The sequence below is a fragment of the Fibroporia radiculosa genome (genome assembly GCF_000313525.1).
Source record: "Fibroporia radiculosa TFFH 294 genomic supercontigs, scaffold49, whole genome shotgun sequence".
Classification (NCBI taxonomy): Eukaryota; Fungi; Basidiomycota; class Agaricomycetes; order Polyporales; family Fibroporiaceae; genus Fibroporia; species Fibroporia radiculosa.
This window is the reverse complement of record NW_012133167.1, coordinates 30,940-47,859: the sequence shown is the minus strand read 5'-3', so window position 1 is coordinate 47,859 and position 16,920 is coordinate 30,940. Positions and strand designations below refer to the sequence as shown.

The 16,920-nt window shown below is 52.5% G+C and overlaps 6 protein-coding genes across 6 annotated transcripts; 3 read left to right on the top strand and 3 right to left on the bottom strand.

The window, feature by feature from the left end:
• Positions 1-637: 637 nt before the first annotated feature.
• FIBRA_00175 (uncharacterized protein) lies at positions 638-2,914 on the bottom strand (the record flags this gene model as incomplete). Its single annotated transcript, XM_012322074.1, has 12 exons — positions 638-1,117; positions 1,172-1,278; positions 1,334-1,446; positions 1,503-1,626; positions 1,688-1,764; positions 1,823-1,952; positions 2,009-2,102; positions 2,154-2,229; positions 2,284-2,347; positions 2,401-2,480; positions 2,539-2,639; positions 2,705-2,914. 12 exons carry the CDS (start codon positions 2,912-2,914, stop codon positions 638-640), a joined length of 1,656 nt encoding a protein of 551 aa, XP_012177464.1.
• Positions 2,915-3,909: 995 nt separating this feature from the next.
• Positions 3,910-4,779, top strand: FIBRA_00174 (uncharacterized protein; the record flags this gene model as incomplete). The annotated part of the gene is made up of 3 exons (XM_012322073.1): positions 3,910-4,026; positions 4,231-4,325; positions 4,383-4,779. The coding sequence occupies 3 exons, from the start codon at positions 3,910-3,912 to the stop codon at positions 4,777-4,779; spliced, it is 609 nt and encodes a 202-aa protein (XP_012177463.1).
• A 456-nt stretch (positions 4,780-5,235) lies between these two features.
• On the top strand, positions 5,236-7,649 carry FIBRA_00173 (uncharacterized protein; the record flags this gene model as incomplete). Its single annotated transcript, XM_012322072.1, has 16 exons — positions 5,236-5,283; positions 5,342-5,362; positions 5,420-5,510; positions 5,570-5,790; positions 5,830-5,895; positions 5,955-6,007; positions 6,063-6,150; positions 6,204-6,389; positions 6,459-6,574; positions 6,634-6,645; positions 6,697-6,891; positions 6,944-7,160; positions 7,212-7,243; positions 7,301-7,421; positions 7,484-7,523; positions 7,579-7,649. 16 exons carry the CDS (start codon positions 5,236-5,238, stop codon positions 7,647-7,649), a joined length of 1,578 nt encoding a protein of 525 aa, XP_012177462.1.
• A 248-nt stretch (positions 7,650-7,897) lies between these two features.
• On the top strand, positions 7,898-10,518 carry FIBRA_00172 (uncharacterized protein; the record flags this gene model as incomplete). Its single annotated transcript, XM_012322071.1, has 7 exons — positions 7,898-9,246; positions 9,305-9,336; positions 9,390-9,469; positions 9,531-9,547; positions 9,604-9,817; positions 9,881-10,318; positions 10,372-10,518. 7 exons carry the CDS (start codon positions 7,898-7,900, stop codon positions 10,516-10,518), a joined length of 2,277 nt encoding a protein of 758 aa, XP_012177461.1.
• A 129-nt stretch (positions 10,519-10,647) lies between these two features.
• On the bottom strand, positions 10,648-12,387 carry FIBRA_00171 (uncharacterized protein; the record flags this gene model as incomplete). The annotated part of the gene is made up of 9 exons (XM_012322070.1): positions 10,648-10,743; positions 10,807-10,846; positions 10,903-10,946; positions 10,998-11,123; positions 11,183-11,338; positions 11,397-11,861; positions 11,917-12,202; positions 12,255-12,281; positions 12,332-12,387. The coding sequence occupies 9 exons, from the start codon at positions 12,385-12,387 to the stop codon at positions 10,648-10,650; spliced, it is 1,296 nt and encodes a 431-aa protein (XP_012177460.1).
• A 1,197-nt stretch (positions 12,388-13,584) lies between these two features.
• On the bottom strand, positions 13,585-16,075 carry FIBRA_00170 (uncharacterized protein; the record flags this gene model as incomplete). The annotated part of the gene is made up of 4 exons (XM_012322069.1): positions 13,585-14,698; positions 15,547-15,815; positions 15,874-15,901; positions 15,960-16,075. 4 exons carry the CDS (start codon positions 16,073-16,075, stop codon positions 13,585-13,587), a joined length of 1,527 nt encoding a protein of 508 aa, XP_012177459.1.
• Between the last annotated feature and the right edge of the window lie 845 nt (positions 16,076-16,920).

Here is a 16,920-nt window from a genome sequence, read left to right as displayed (position 1 = left end):
GATGGGGCCGCGAGTTGGCGAAGACTGCAAATCATGCAACGGTTTCAAGTTAGCTTAAGAACCACCGGATATTCATCAAAGTGACCAGACTACAGCTTTCTCACCTGCGAGTAAGAGTCGGTTGAGCAGGCATTCGTAAGTCTAGCTACCAATCGTCACTGGACAACTGGCAACACTGTAGATTGCGCAGTTGCCAACGGTCACTACGAGTCCCGGGAACCTGTGCATGATGAGGATCTCGTGCACGGCGTCAACTTATACTCAAAAGATATAGAAGGCGCGCGCCTGCAGCAACTTGGTCGCTTATGACATTTGCAAAGCTCTCGAACAGAGTACTATATACACTAGGCTCATTCCCAGCCGTTCTGACCTTTGAACTCTTTTTTTTCAGATGCCCTCGACGAAGACAAACGAGTGCAATCCATGTCCGACTGGCCTGCGAGTCTACACTATCACCGTCGCCGCAAAACGTCCTGATCAGTAAATAAATTCTCACCCAGTAGAAATTAAAGGATGGTATGCAGTACCAACAGCACAAATGATAAATACAACACTTAGATCATCGCAAAATCCAGCTACTTGCTAAGCACAGACCAGTACCCATAGCATCTCGAGCATCATAAATCAGGGTTTTAATTTATGGCAGTGGCCGCGCAAGGTCGTCATACGGGGTTGTGAACGCCTCGCTCTCGGGCTCGTATGGCTTTTCGAAGTGCATGGGCGGGACAACCGTGGGCACTTGCTTATACCGGCCGTTCCTCGCCGATAAGACGAGCTTGATCAAGACACCGACCAAGAGCAGCAGCACAGCACCCAGGAGTCCGATGATGATGTACGAGTTGCGCAGAAGCTCACTCCAGTCGTCCGACAGCGGCGCCGTGGATGCTGAGGGCGTGCCCGCGACGTCTGCTGCGAGGGCTTCGGAATCCTTGTTCGTCGCGGCAGTGCTCGTCGTCTGGGGCGTTGATGTCGAAGGTACAGAAGTAAGAGCATATGTGGCCGTTTGTGATGCGACTTCAGAGGTAGGCGTGGCTATGTAGGCAGCCAACTCTTGCTGTACGATGCGCTGGACGTTAAGCCAGTCAAATTCGGCCCATGCTTCGTCTTTGTTCGTAATCTGTGTCGATCGAGTTAGCTCACGGGATAAAAGTACAGGCAGGCGGGAATTTACGCTTAAAACCTGCAAATATGAGTCTGCGTTTCCGGTACCGGTGAAATTCCCGCCGTAGTAGAAAACACTATAAACATTGTGCATGAAGGTATCGCCAAGAATCCAGTCTTCACAAGCCAAATCGCATGAATAGACCGAGTCTTGGCAATAGATGAGACATACCCGAATCCGCATCGGCGGCGCTGTATGAGAAGGCGCCAAAACAGTCAAAGCTACCATCATCGTTGACATTGATCCATGTGGCGTCAATAGGGTTCATGGGATACTCTTGACCACTAAGCTCAGGCAAAATCAGCGCCAACGGTTTCCATAGCAATACACACAAACTTACCCAAGCGCCATACTAATGTTGATTTTTGTATCGCATGAAACCTGGTAGGTCATCCATTCATCGCTCCATTGGGCCCCAGGTACATTCTTATACATCGCATCAACGTAGTATGAAGGCGCCGACCCTAGGCATTGTTGGTGTGTAATAAGTTAATTTACCCAAAGATATTGATCACTGATGCTTACCGAGGGTCGAGCCTGTGTCCAAGATCATAGTGGTCTGGCCAGCTTTAGGCTGCTGAAACGCACTAGACAAGCCAGTGCTAATGCACCAGCGACACCACATTAGTGCCCTGCGTTTGAAGGAAGTCCAAGACCAACCTCACGCCATGACCAGTAAAAAGCTCTCCGTTTACATAGACACCGTCCATGAAAACTTGCCATGATGCGTTGGAGATTACAGGAAGCTTCGGCTGGTCGACAACGTCAGTATACCCCTCTACAAGTTCCCCTATAAACATCATCGCAATTAGCTGAGAGATTGGCTCTGTCGCTAGGAACACTCACCGATTGTCATAGCACCCCCTTCAGAGATCAGCTCAAACGACCGGGAGAGCAAAAACGTTACAAAGGGCACATCGTTCGGATTTTGGTGGAACAACTGGAAGAATTTTCAGACGAGAAAGAGAGAACGCATTGAAGCTGCACCAACATTAGACATGAACGGGGCGCTGCTACGCTGAAACGAGGTACCCGCGAGTTCAACAACAATTTGAGACGCAAAAGGTCTTGAAGAATGACCATTACTATGACGGTACAAATAGGAAAATCGACAGACATACGGGCCAACGCCAAGCAAACCGGTAGAAAACCCGAGATCAGACGCATTGGCAACATATGCGCTGACTGAGCGTACGCGCATGAGTCAAATGGCATGGATGAAGTCGGCTGATACGTACTGAGTGCTTGTGAAGTCACGGTGAAGTCTCCCAAAGTTACATTGGCAAGGGTAATCGGACCCGACGCCTCGGTGGTATCACTGAGAGGGTTGGAGTCAAGGTCTCCGGGTCACAGCAGACGTGTGGGGAGCGACGTACACATAACTGATTGTAGCATTAGTGCCAGTATCAGTGAGGCCCGGCAGAGTGACGTTCGTCGTATCAATCCACAAATCAGCACTGCCTGTGTCCACGCGGACCTAATGGGCAACATTGCTGAGCAACGAGAAAGAAGGATGAGAAGTGCGCCACCATCGCCACACACCTGGAATGGTTGTCCTTGGACATAGATAGTCACGGAGTACCCAACCATATCGTCATCTGTAAAGCCGAAATTGCTCGAGTAGTTCTGGTTGACAGAGACGGTCGAGGACCTGGGAGACGGAGGAGGAGCACGTCGGGTCAAAGGAAAGCGCAGAGCATTGGTAGAGACGAGAAAAAAGGATGAAAGAGAAAGCAAAAGCACGAGGCGCATGATTGAAGCGGAAAGGCAAAAGACGTATCTCGAGAAGCACGGGCGCGTAGTAGTATTTATGAGCGTGGCGGAGGGCTGTTCCGGAGACTCGGCGGCGGAGAGAAGTGATGCTGTGAGTCACGTTTCTTGATGCATATGGGTCGTGCAGTCGATTGTCGGGCTGTGCGATTGTGCGGGTAGGCGTACCTGATTGGCCATATTGTCAGGAAATCTGATCAGCGGGATGCGCCCTCAGTGCACGAAATCCGAAACGCGTCGGTACCGCCTCGGGATGTTGGTCAATGGCGACGAAATTGGTCACTCGACACGTCTGGGTACGAGAGCAGACCGACGCCCGCTGTTGACGACAGCAAAACTTTCGGCCAACTGGCATAGGCAAAAGTCGAAAGCAACGGTTGCCTGGTCAATGCGAAGTGTAAACGACGACGATGTGCAGGGTAACTACCTTGGCACTGCCAAGACCCGAGTGGCCTGAGCCCGGCAGCGGCGCGATCTCTGGTCTTAGGTGCCTCACGCGCTGCACCGTGGTCCGTTGAACAGCCCTGTCAAATTCAAAACAAATCGACTTGTCAGCAGACCTCTCGCCCTCTGCGACGACTCGCCGTGGACACGGTGCTGTACATAATGTGCATTCTCGGTCCGTCAGGAGTGGAGTAGAGCCTCTTTGTGCCGTCGAGTCCGCTGGTGGCTTCTGTCCGGGCCCGCTTTCTCCGCCAGCACTCGCTCTTTTATATGCGGGTGCTCTGCGTCATATGAACCAGCTGGATATCGTCACAGCGCACTAATCCCGAGCACGCTGGGATGTGTGCGACTCCGACGCTCAAGTCTCCGCAGTTGGCATCATGTGACAAGAACAGTCGCTGCAACAGCCTGAGCGCAACAAGTTTCGAACGACAATTTGAAAACGTATCCCTTTGCGCCACGCATATATCTACTCGCCTCTCAATCTCCCACCACCACACAGCCAACCCCTCATCCCCCTACCAAGCCCTACCATGGCCATTGACAGCATCCTCGCCCGTCTGCTCGCCAACAACGCCCAGTGGGCGGAGGACGTCGAGAAAACAGAACCCGGATTCTTCACCGAGTGTGCCAAGGGCCAATCTCCGAAGGTACGTCGCCTCGTCATAAGTGTCGGCAATGAATGCTTGGTCTCGAACTCCACAGCGACCGAGCGAATCAAGTGGTCTCGTGTATTTGTATTTCTGCTGCCTTCTGGGCTTGGCGAAGTCTCAATCACCGTTTCCTCCTTCAATTCGTCCTCTTACTCAATCCACGACTAATTATTCTTCCTGCGATCTCTTTTCGTTTTCTAGGTCCTCTGGATCGGCTGTGCCGACTCTCGCGTCCCCGAGTCTGTTTTGTCGGTATCCAAGCCCGGGGACATCTTTGTGCACCGCAATATAGCAAAGTCCGTCATATCCTCGCATCTTCGATCGTGTTGCAGGATCTAATTATATGCGCGCAGCCAAGTCAATCTCACCGATGACAACATCCTCTCTGTACTCACCTACGCTATCGACCATTTGGGCGTCTCCCATGTCATTGTCGTGGGTCACACTCAATGCGGAGGCGCCGCCGCTTGCCATGCCGCCGCCCACGCGGCTACCTCCGTCGGCCCCCCGAGCACGCCCCTTGAGCGCTGGCTTGCGCCTCTCACTGCGATCGCAAAGGACACCGGCTGCGACGTGTCTCAGCTTGTCGTGGAGAATGTCCGTGCGCAGGTGCAAAACGTCGTCAAGTCGGAAACAGTTCGCGGCGCATGGGCCCGGGGGAAGGATTTGCAGGTGCACGGATGGGTGTACGAGATCGAGCAGGGGCAGCTCCGGGATTTGGGTATCAGTGTGGGGAAGAACAATGCATGAATGGTATGTACGTAATTGGACGGATTAAGCTCTATGATTTGTGATAGAAGCCAGTAGACACCCTAATTGCCTACCCTCGTAGTCTTTGTTGTTCCCCAGTTATTGATCGTGTATTGTTGCGGGATGTGGATGTATGTTTCTTGTCAGCTGGGATCGAGTTGGGATAGAGCTGCCAATTGCGGATCTCCAGCGGATCTCAGACATGCAGTTATAACTTTGGCCGTTCCGCTATATCCATATCACGTGCACCGCACCCCCAATCACAAGCTAGAGCCGATCGGAGGTACACTCTCATCGTCCGCCAGTCTCCTCTTTCATTCTTTCCCCATCTCCTCGCCAGCTCAAAGTTGCCCAAGTCTACTGTTGCTGTGAGCTTGAAATACTCACCAGATACAATTCCCTGCGTTCTGAATCGAATCCCGAGCATTCACCATCACCACGAATCATAAACGAAGAATGGCGTCTAAGGAACTTAGAGTATTGACTCTCGAGGAGGTTGCGCAGGTGTGTCGCAATAGGTTAGAAGAGATCTGCTGATCTCAGCTTATTCTAATTCACAAAGCACAATACCGAGGATAACCTTGTACGCATGTTATCATTGTGCGGATCCGAGCATCTTCTTACGGAGTATGCCCTACAGTGGATCGTCGTGGACTCAAAGGTGTACGACATCACCCGCTTCCGGAACATGCACCCAGGAGGGGCGTCTGTGCTTATGGACGAGGGTATACGTGCGTTCTTCAAACAATAAGTTGTGGTCCACTTTGGAGCTGATGCTGCTCATCACCAGCGGGTCAGGATGCGACGGAGGTATTTTACAGCTTGCATAGACACGAAGTCCTCGAGCGTCCCCAGTATAAGCGGTTGCAGGTTGGTATCATACAAGGACAGGAACCCAAGATTCACGCGACGATACACGACGGTGCCATCAGCAAGGTCCCGTATGCAGAGCCCTCGTGGTTAGTGGACGGGTATTATAGTCCTTATTTCACCGAGGCGAGTTCGGGAAGCGTCTATTTAAGCTTAAAGCTCATGATGGGTGCTATGTAGAGCCATAGACGATTCCAAGTGGCCGTGCGCAAGTTCATGGACGAGTATGTCTATCCGGATGCCCAGGTGCGCATGAACACATTCTACATTAGTGTCGCCAATTAATCGTCGTATATGTTCTGCAGGCCCGCGAGCTGGATGGAAAGCGCCCCTCGCAGAGCGTCATTGATAAGATGGCGTACGCAAAGCGTTAATTGCGTTCAGGAAGCCTCTTGGACTAAACATTCTTGTAGTGAAGTAGAGTTACACGCAATGCGGATGGGTCCCGGAAAACACTTGAAGGGTCGTACGCTCATGAATGGTGTTGTCAAGCCCGAAGAGGTGAGCTCTGATTCATCGTGAACGGAATTCATGTGACTGAATCTTGCGGTTAGTTTGACTACTTTCATGAGATGATAATCTCACAGGAGCTGACTCGATGCGGAGCGAGGGGATATGGAGACGGAATGAATTCAGGTTGTGTCATTGGTCTCCCTCCCGTGCTTAACTTTGGTTCGCCTGAACTTCAAGCGCGCGTCGTGCCCGAGGTATTGAGTGGGAAGAAATTCATTTGTCTTGCGGTATGTGTCTTGTCTTGGTTCGGTGGGGGGGGGATCAGTGCAGACAGATAACTAACGGTGTAAGGTTAGATATCGGAGGCACATGCAGGAAGCGACGTGTTCGGATTGCAGACAACAGCCACAAAGACGGAAGACGGGAAGTATTGGATCATCAATGGGACGAAGAAATGGATCACGAATGGAATGTAAGCACGCAATGTGATACTTTTTCGCGTCTAGCTTACGTTTTTCTTCGTGTGTACAGTTGGGCGGATTAGTGAGTAGCTCTAGGATGAACCTGCGTCGTCCAAATTTTGACTTTCATTAGCTTCACGGTTGGTTGCAAGACTGAAGACGGGTTCACTGTCATACTTGTTCCACGATCAGAAGGGCTCGAGACAAAGCCGATCAAGACGTCTTACTCTCCCGCTGCTGGTACTGCGTACGTGACGCTTGACAATGTCAAGGTACCTGTCGAGAACACGCTAGGTGAAGAGGGCGGAGGAATCTTCGTAATGCTCAGGTATGGATTGCATCTTTCGTGATCACTATTGAGTATTGCTCATGTATTCTAGTAATTTCAATCACGAGCGATGGGTGATGTGCTGTACCTCCACTCGAGGGCAGCGTACCGTCGTCGAGGAGTGTATGAAGTGGACGACGCAACGAAAGGCGTTTGGGAAGCCATTGAACTCGCAAGCAGTCGTGCGTTCCAAGCTTGCAGCAATGATTGCACGGGTGGAGAGTGGGCAGAATTGGCTCGAGAACGTGACGTATCAGATGTGCAACATGGTATGTGAACGCAAGCCTCTTTTCCTTGTGAGTACTCACGGAGTTCCGCAGTCGTACAGAGAGCAATCGAATAGGCTGGCTGGGTGAGCCTGTCCTCCTGTGCACGAGTATGGTGGTGTTGACAGTTCATTGCTTGGCAGGCAAATCGCGTTCCTCAAAATGTACTGTACACGAACGGCGCAGGACACGGCAACAGACGCGGTGCAGATTTTTGGTGGGCGAGGGATCACACAGTCGGGCATGGGCCACTTTATAGAACACGTATGCCTTGCTTTCTCAGTGAAGCTGTTCGATTGCATCTGACATATCTTGGGGTGCGACAGTATCATCGAACGGTACCTTTCGATGCATTGCTAGGCGGAGGTGAGTGGTTCATGTATTGTGACTGTCGAGTTGGGCTGATATGCCTTGTCTTCAGCGGAGGATGTGTTGGCTGACCTGGGCGTGCGGCAGGCGATGAGAAGCATGCCTAAAGATGCAAGACTATAGAACTATTAGCACTACCGTCTGTATCGATATAAATGGATGTAATGATCTTGTTATGGGATAATCGGATTTTGTTGTGTGTTGCGCAATCGCGGGAGGGGGTCAGGTGCATCCACGATTACGCGCATGGAGCAGCCCGCTCCGCGCACTCAGATCTGAGTACTCAGTACTCAAACCCGGTCGACCATGTGCATACATAATCCCTGCTCGCGAGTTTCATGATCCCTACTGCCCGTCTCATCCGCACCACGATGTCGTCCATCGTCGTCCCCATATCTGCCCTCCCGCTGCCCCCACTGTCCCAACACCTCACGCGCAATCTCACGCCCGACCCGGAAGCGACCTCTCCGGCGGACTTTCGCAGCCTCCTCGCAGAACGACCCAGCGTCCAGCGGCGCTCGCACTTGCTCGCAGACGACGCCCACTTCTCGTACGTCGCACCCTGTCCGCTGCCGTTCCCGTTCCATATCGCCGCGCCCGCCGACGGCGCACCCATTCTCGATCAAGCTGCGTATGTCGAGAAGTGGCTTGCGGAACGCGAGCCCCAGCACGAGCGGCCAAAGGCGCCCTCGGCCGTTCCGGGCGCGCTGAGGAAGTACTATCCGGAGAAGAGAGATACCCCCCGCGTCCTCGTCGCGCTCTCGGAGCGTGCGTTGCGGGACTGCGTCCCGCATTTGAGTGTGGGCGACGCGCTCGCGACCCTGGGGACACCTTCCCTGGTCAAGGCGTACGGCGACGATGCCGTATCCACTACAGCGTCGGACGAAGATGTTGCGGCGCGCGAGGAACTGGTGGACGTGGTTAGCGGGCAGGCGGTGCTCATGAATACCGAGGGAGACCCAGAGATGCACTGGGCGCCGTGGGCGCTGCGATATAGCGGGCACCAGTTTGGCCAGTGGGCGGGGCAATTGGGGGATGGCCGTGCAATTTCTATCTGTGAGTCGTCCCGATTGTTTGTGCCTGCTCTGTCCGCATCTGATGCTGGCGCGACTGCAGTGGCAACGCCGCATCCCGAGAAGCCAGAGCTGGTGTACGAGTTGCAGCTCAAGGGCGCAGGACGCACACCGTTCTCTCGCTTTGCGGACGGCCTTGCAGTGCTACGATCTTCCATACGCGAGTTCCTCTGTTCTGAAGGTGCGACTTCTGCTTGGGTCTCGTGGCCATTCCTTGTGTTGAGCCATGATCTCGCTTTTACAGCTATGCATGCGCTGGGCATCCCGACCTCCCGTGCCCTCACGCTCGTTTCGCTACCTGCAATCCCTGTACATCGCGAACGCACCGAGTCCGCGTGCATTCTCACGCGTCTCGCGCCCTCGTTCATTCGCATCGGTTCATTCGAAGCCCTCAATCCGCCGGACAACATCAGGTTTGTTGGAGGTGGGCAGCAGGATGCCCACCTAGACGCTCTGCGAGTGCTGGGAGAATTTGTCGGACGGAATGTGTTACGACTGGAAGGGGTACGATGGTCCGGTGGCGCAGGGAATGAGCCCGGAGAGGCATGGGGCAAGGAGCTAGTACTTGAGGTCGCACGCCGGAATGGGAGAATGGTAGCGGGGTGGCAGGCATACGGGTTCATGCATGGCGTGATAAATACCGACAAGTGCGATCACCATGCGCTCTGGGCTGCATTCTCTATCTCATGGGACTGATTTTTCTAGTGTCTCAGTACTCGGACTCACGATCGATTATGGTGCGTTTTTGCCACTGCGTCGCTGTTTTCTGGCCGATGGTTTGCTTCGACAGGTCCGTACGCATTCATGGACGTCTTCGACTCTTTCCGCATATGCAACCATGATGATCACGAGGGACGGTATTCATATAAGGTCGGAGGATCCTGTCTATCCTTCCAAACTCTTCCCTCATATCTTCCTTCCTCATTACTAGTTCCAACCTAATGCTGTGTAAGCTATCTCGACTGTCATCTGTACACATGCTCATGGCGCCGCCGACTATCCAGCGTCTTCGCGCTACGCGCTCTCGTGAACGCGCTCGCCCCCCTTATCGGTGCCGAAGCAGAACTGGGGCACTCCGTCTCCCAAGGCTGGACGAATGATGTCTCCCCAGACAAGCTCAGCGAGTGGCGGAAGAAAGGCATCGAACTCACCAAGGACGACATGGAACGCGTTGCTCAACAGGCTTGCGCGGATGAGTATGGTCTCTTAATGCACAAGGTGCGTCCTGTGGTCAGGATCCGTGATCGATGGCCAACGTGCAGGGTACATTCATGATTGCAGCGTCTGGGCCTGCGTCGTCTAGATTCGCGCGACGAGGCCCAGCTCTCGCGACCCCTCTTGGATCTGATGTATGAGCACAAACTCGACTTCCACGGCACGTTCAGGCGTCTCGTGTTCTTCCGGCCTTCCGCGCCGGATGGGGCCCGCGACGCGTTCATTTCGAGCGTCCTCAAATTATGTGGTGAGCCGCAGATAATCAACCGAGAGAAAGCGACGAAGGATCTAGGTGCATGGCTGACGCGATATGCGGCACGCATTGAGGAAGAGCGGGAGGAGTGGCTCTTAGGGCAAGGCGAAGAGGCATTCGCGGAGCGGGAGCATTCGATGAAGACAGCGAATCCCCGGTTTGTGCTGAGACAGTGGGTGCTAGAAGAGGTAATTAGACACGTCGAGCAGGACGTTGACAGTGGTAAACGATTGCTGGACAAGGTCCTTCAGGTATGTTATCGTGTACGCTTCGCGTATTGGACTTGATGGAAGAACCCCTGCAGATGGCCTGCAATCCGTTCGATGCATGGGGGGCGGAGGCCTTCGAGGGGGATGAATCAACGCTGGATGCGGAAACACGTGAAGAGAGACGGTACTGCAGTTTGGGCGATAGGAAGTTCTTGGGCTTTCAGTGTAGCTGTTCAAGTTGAGAGCTGAAATGTAAGAAATACAATGTTTCATCAAGCTGTATGTTTGATCACAAAATAGCATGCTGCATTGCGATCGATTCATGCAGATTGTACAATAAGAGAGTACACAGTTCCATCAATAGCTTCCGTCTAGGTTGCGCTTCCAAAGATTTGGTATCGCCGGCAAATGCTAGGCCCGATCTCATCGTATTGCGCCTTTGTGTGGCAGGAACTGTAGAATTCCGGCTGCAAAAAAATGACGATCTTGTTAGCGCAGGTGACAATGTTATACATGGAAGATATGCTGACCAAGGAAGCAAGGAGGGAACCACCGAACCATACGGCGTAGCTGTAGAAATTGAACATAAGCACAGCGAAAGACAATGCTCGGAGGTCGAGGCTCACCGCTGACGCTTGTGCGAAATGACATCAACATCAACACCAGACGACTGCGATCGCAAGTGAGCACTTTACACGATGATGCGCACATAACAACGTACGCGAAGTTGACTTCCGCTCGCCATCATGCTTGCATCGAGCCTGCGGTCTACAAGCTGTTTCAAATCCCGCTTGAGACGCTGGCCGAAGTGTTGGAACATGGTGGAACCTCCCGACAGCACAATGTTCTGTATGCCATTTGAGATGTAAGCTAATTTAGCGGCATACCCACCGGGCGACACCTGACCTTGTAGAGACCACGCCGGACGTCGATAGGAGACTGTTGAATGACATTGTCGACAACCTCAGGAAGAGGCGTCAAGAAATCAGAGGAGTAAATCTCAGGATTAAAGAATATCTCAGGAGCCAAGAATCGCTCGTAGCCAACATCTACAGAATATTTCTGAACATCCCAGCAGATATTTAGTAGATCATGAGAAGAATAGAGCAAGCCCACGTACCCGCCCTGTTACTGTATGCTCGCCCTCATATCGCTCGAAGTACTTGTATGGTTCCTGGTCGTACTTTCTGAATTCCTTCACAATATCCTGGCAGACGTAACTGAAGTTCTCCTTCACTTTACCCGCAATCTTCAGCTGATCCTCTGGTGGCACAGAAGCCATATCTCCGCGTTCACGCATGAGATTTAGCACAAATTGCGATATATCACGGCCAGCAATGGGGATGTGCTTGATTGCGCTACCGATGACATAGCCATCAGCACACGGAATAACGTGAGTAACACCGTCACCCGAATCAATGACCGTGCCGGTGAGAGTGCGATCAGTGACACGGTTCGAAGACCAGGACGCGGCAAGCGCGAGGACGGCCTGAACGGCGATGTAGAGCCCCTTAATGTTGAATGACTCGAAGAATATTTCGGCTGTCTGTTCGCGGTTCTCCGGAGGATTGAGAGGTGGTTCGGTCTGCATGAAATAACAGTGAGTAAATAGCAAGCAATTGCGACGAGGGAGAGCAAACCAGCAGAAAATAGTGGTCCTCCGGCTCTGCACGAAGGTACTTGAAGATGGTTTGCTCCCAGTACCGCTCCATGTGATCCCAATTCTCAATCTGCCCATGTCTGATTGGATAATACACGCCATATCCAGGCGTCTGCGCATTCGCTAGAGCCTCGTCGCCGATGAAGAAATCGAGGTCCTCCACTCCGCGCTTGGACGCGAGATTTCCTGGTCTTGGGGGGACAGCAGGCCCCGAGCGGGTTGGCTGTTGTACAGGTCCGCGAGTAGATATTGCTGTTGGAAATACACTATGCCGAGCAGCTCGCTAATATGATCGCTTGCAAATGACTATGAGCTTACAAGGAAGGATCGGAGTTGCCGGCGAACCTGATTGAGTAGTCAACAACAAGGTATAAAGTGAATTACAACAAACTCACCCGACTTTTGAGTATCCTGTACCATTGTCACAAATAATTGGGGCAAGAAGGGACATGATGAAAGCCAATTCAGTGACACTGCCTGGTAATGTATCACTGCGCTACAGGCTGCAGCCCCGATGCGGGCACTGCTGTTTGTCTGTATTTGACAAGAGCCTTGAAATCTAACATGCACAAACAAGAGCAGGCTCTGCGCAAGCGTGGCTCTTGACAATCGGGTCGGTGGCGTAGTTGGTTATCGCATCTGTCTAACAAATGATCACAGAAGGTCCTCAGTTCGAACCTGGGCCGACTCAGTTTTTAACTCTGTGACTCATCGTGTCCAAGTGCAAATACATTTGATCGACCCAAGTTCTTCTCATATGGACGGCTTTGTACGAGGATAAATGAACGCAGGGAAGCAATACAAAGTAGAAATTAAATGAAGCAAGGTGAATAAGTAAGTAGATATGTTTGTATGTGATTGTGATATAGTTTGATCTTCAATAAGGATTTGTTTTATCAGAGCATATCTATTCATATCCAGAGTTGTCGAAGACTTATGCTCGCGTTTTGGCGGGTGATGCTGTGTAACATCGACTCTGTGCATCACCTCAACAAAGGGATCTACAACTCGCTAAGTAAGTGGTACTCCTCCCATGTATCACATCCTGATACTATCAAAGTATCAGGATGTGAAACATGGGAGGAGCATTGCAAACCCCATTTTGTCCCATCGCCAAATTAAACACCAAGAGTGCGAAACCACTCTTGGTGTTTAATTTGGCGATGGGACAAAATGGAGTTTGCAATGCTCCTCCCATGTTTCACATCCTGATACTTTGATAATCACTCTTGATCAGTGGGGTGTCAGCCTGAAGGTCACAGCGTGCCGACGGCCTCTCGAGCGCCGGATGTCCTCTATAAAAGTTGAGCCTGCTGCACCAATGTTTCTTCAGCCCCTCAGTTGATCTGTTCGAGCCAAGCTTCCCAAGTTCAGGTACTGGATAGTGAGTACTTCGAATACCTCCTGTTGTTATTCGGACGATCTAACACTATTTTCTAGCTTGACTTGTTTCGTTCTTTAACAGCTTATTCGTTACGACCACTTTCTTTCGCTCATCCTACTCTTCACGACTTCGTTTTTTATACCACTTCACGATATTCATAATGCGTGCCACTACTGTTCTCGCTGTTGCCGCCGCTGTTGCCGCTCCCGTCTTCGTCAGGTGAATTTAATCACACTTGTTTTTTCTGACAGCAGAATACTCAAGCTATTTGACAGCGCCGCGCCCACCCCGTACCGTGTGTCTCTCGTTGCGCGGGAGCTGGCAGCGCGCGCTGAAGAGCAGCGCGAGCATGGTCTTGATGAAGGTCGCTTCCGGGAAGATCGCGACGAGGAATTCCATTCGCATCATCACCACGGTCATTTCCACCATCATGGAGAGGAGCATCGCCACCACGATCTTGACCGTTTCCGTTATGAGGACGAAGAGGAGCACCGTTGGCCTGAGCACCACGAGCACTCCGAATACGAGGGCCACCACCGTCACCACCACCACCACCACGGGCACAAGCACCACGAGCACGAGCGCGAGCATGAACACGAGCACGAGCATGAGCTCTCCCGCCGCGAGTATGAGGAGGGTGAGCACCGCCACCACCATGAGGAGGAGAGTGGACTGGAGCACGAAGGCAAGCACCGTCACCACCACCACCACCACCACGGTGAGCACCGTCATCACCGCCACCACCATGGCGAGCACCGTCACCACGAGGAGGAGGAAGAGGAGGAGGGCCGTCACCTCCGCGAGGGTGAGCACCACCGCCACCACCACCACCATCACCACGAGGAGGAGGAGCGGGAGCACTTCGGCCACGAGGGGCACCGTCACCACGACGAGGATGAGCGACAGGAGCACTTCGGCCACGAGGAGCACCGTCACCACGAGCACGAGCTCTCCCGCCGCGGGGACGAGGGTGATTACCACCACCATGAGGAGGAGGTTGGTCGTCACCACGAGGGCAAGCACTACCACCACGAGGAGGAAGGTCTTCGCCGCCACCACCACCACCACCACGGTGAGCACCGTCACCACCGTCACCACCACCAGGGCGAGGAGTTCCACGAGGAGGGCGAGCACCACCGCCACCACCACCACCACCACGGCGAGAACTTCGGTGGGGAGGGCGAGCACCACCGTCACCACCACCACCACCACCATGGCGAGGAGGCGGAGGGCAAGCACCACCGCCACCACCACCACGGCGAGAAGTTCCGCGAGGAGGGTGAGCACCACCGCCACCACCACCACCACGAGGACGGTGAGAAGGTTGAGCGTGCCTTGTTCGCTCGCGCTCTTCTCAACATGCTCGACTAAGTGGGGTCTGCGTAGTATCTATGTTTTCGGTATGATGTCGTTGTTGAGTACACTTAGTTTACGATCGGCGAATAAGCTGGATTTGCTGAGGGCTCATAATGGTGTGAACCTTGTGTGCAAGGGGTATGTGAGTGTTGCTGGTAATGTGTTCGCATGGGATTAATGTGCCGCCCGTGCCATGGGTTGATAAGTACAGTATGCCCTTTCCTACTAGTCAGGAGAAGTAGCCGGCATCATGTCTTGGGGGTTGCGCCGCATTTTAATTTTTGAAATCCGTTTGCCAGTGTGGGTCACTCATGTCTCGTCTGTTACGGCGAGTCTAAGGACTCCGTGTCTTGCGCGAGAAGCGCTCCCGCGACGCGGAATAAAAAACCATGTGCCAGCTTGAAGAACTTCGCAGAAGGGGGAGAGGCACTGAGCGACTTCGTATATATATGTACGTTTGACCTGCGGGCCAACGGGCACGGAACAAAGCAAGTACAACAGGATCGAATGTATACCCTGTCCGACTCTCGCTATAGCTCCTAGTAGACCCTTCGTTGTGCGGTCTCTAATCCAATACACTCCCGAAATCGAACAATGGCCTTTCTGGTTCAATATCGTATTCTTGCGCATGTATGCAGTACATCTCATATATATAGTCAAGTACCGTAAGAAGAACAACATTATCCTCTTAGATTCAGTCACAGATCTCACAGATTCGACAAGGTCAATCAAAGGTCAATTCTCACAAACTTCATCAGAAGCGTGATGGGAGAGAACGGTAACTTCTTCACGTCAATGGCTCCAGCTCTCACCGCCCAGCCCACATACCAGGGCGCCGAAAAACTGAGCCACACAAAAACCCACACATACCCCAAGCAGTGCTCTGATCGCCTCAGGAGTCTCATATCCACCTTCTTAAAGAGACCGATGACGGTATCCTCCAGTGAGAAAGCTACCGCTTGTGCGATGAAGAAGGAAAACGATGCTCCAAAGTCCGAACGGCTGACCATGAAATCGCCACCACAGTGCAGGAGTCCAGATACCACGAAGCCTACGTAAAGCTGTGTGTTCGACGACACCCACGAACCAGACGAAAGGTTCAAGAGACGACAGAACATCTTCCCAAAGGAGGCAGCAAACTATCGAATGAAAGCTTGTCAGCATATATGACCTGTAGAAATGTCACACTCAGCATACCCGGCGTGCTATCTGGTGGTGTTTCCGCCTATGATAAACGATCACAGTCTTCAGCATCGGAGGACCAGAGAAAGTTGGATGCTTACCCCCAAAACCGCCGGATAGTATACGCGTCCGCCCATGCACCATATACATCTGGCCATTCGCCGGGCAGCGACCAACAAAGAGCAACAGCGACGGCGGCAGCGATAGAGTATATCATTCCGAGAGGTGCAAAGCTCAAGCTAGACACTGCGATAGTGAAAAGCCAACGCTGAAGGTAATTTTCTGATTTGAGAGCGCCGACCCTCTTGTCGCGAAGGTGAAAGATAGTTCGATACCTACCAGACCTTGGCAAGGTCGTTAAGAAGATACTATAAGCATGCCTTGGTTAGCTGCTGGCATAGGAATTTCCAGCGAGGAGTGCTCGAACGAGGAGGGATATTTGCAATCTAACATGGACTCAGTGGATATACAAGGTGTACGAACTGGAATTGGGAAGCCAACCTTATAGTTACATCCGACGCCGCCGCGTACGTTGTAAAACACACACACACACACACACACACACACAACACTCATAAGACTCTACGTCTGAAAGGAAGCTTTTCCACTGGTACAAAGTCTCGCTCATGGCGGAGCTCCTTCAAAGGCTCCGCCAGCCAGAGAAGGTGAAAAGCAGTGAAATAATGCTGCATAAGCACGTAGCCCATGATGTGATTTCGTCGCGGATTTGCCACGGTAGCCAGCAGGGCCATCATGAGAAAACATGCATCTGTGTATACCAGGAAAGCTACAAAGTGAGTGGACCGGTGCAGCTGTAGAGCGATGAGGGTGGCGAGGTAGACACTTTGCAACAGCAAAGTAGGCAGAGCAGGGAGTGTATGGCGTGAACTGCTGCTATCCATGCCGGGGGTAATATATACAGAATATACCTCGGGGTACCAGAATCATGACAGTCGAATCGTTCTTAATTATACGCAGCCAAGGGCGTCTGACTACTTGCCCGCGTTGACGTCTTCAATTCAAAGTGGCCGAAAGCACAGATGCCACGGCCCGGGAAAGGCC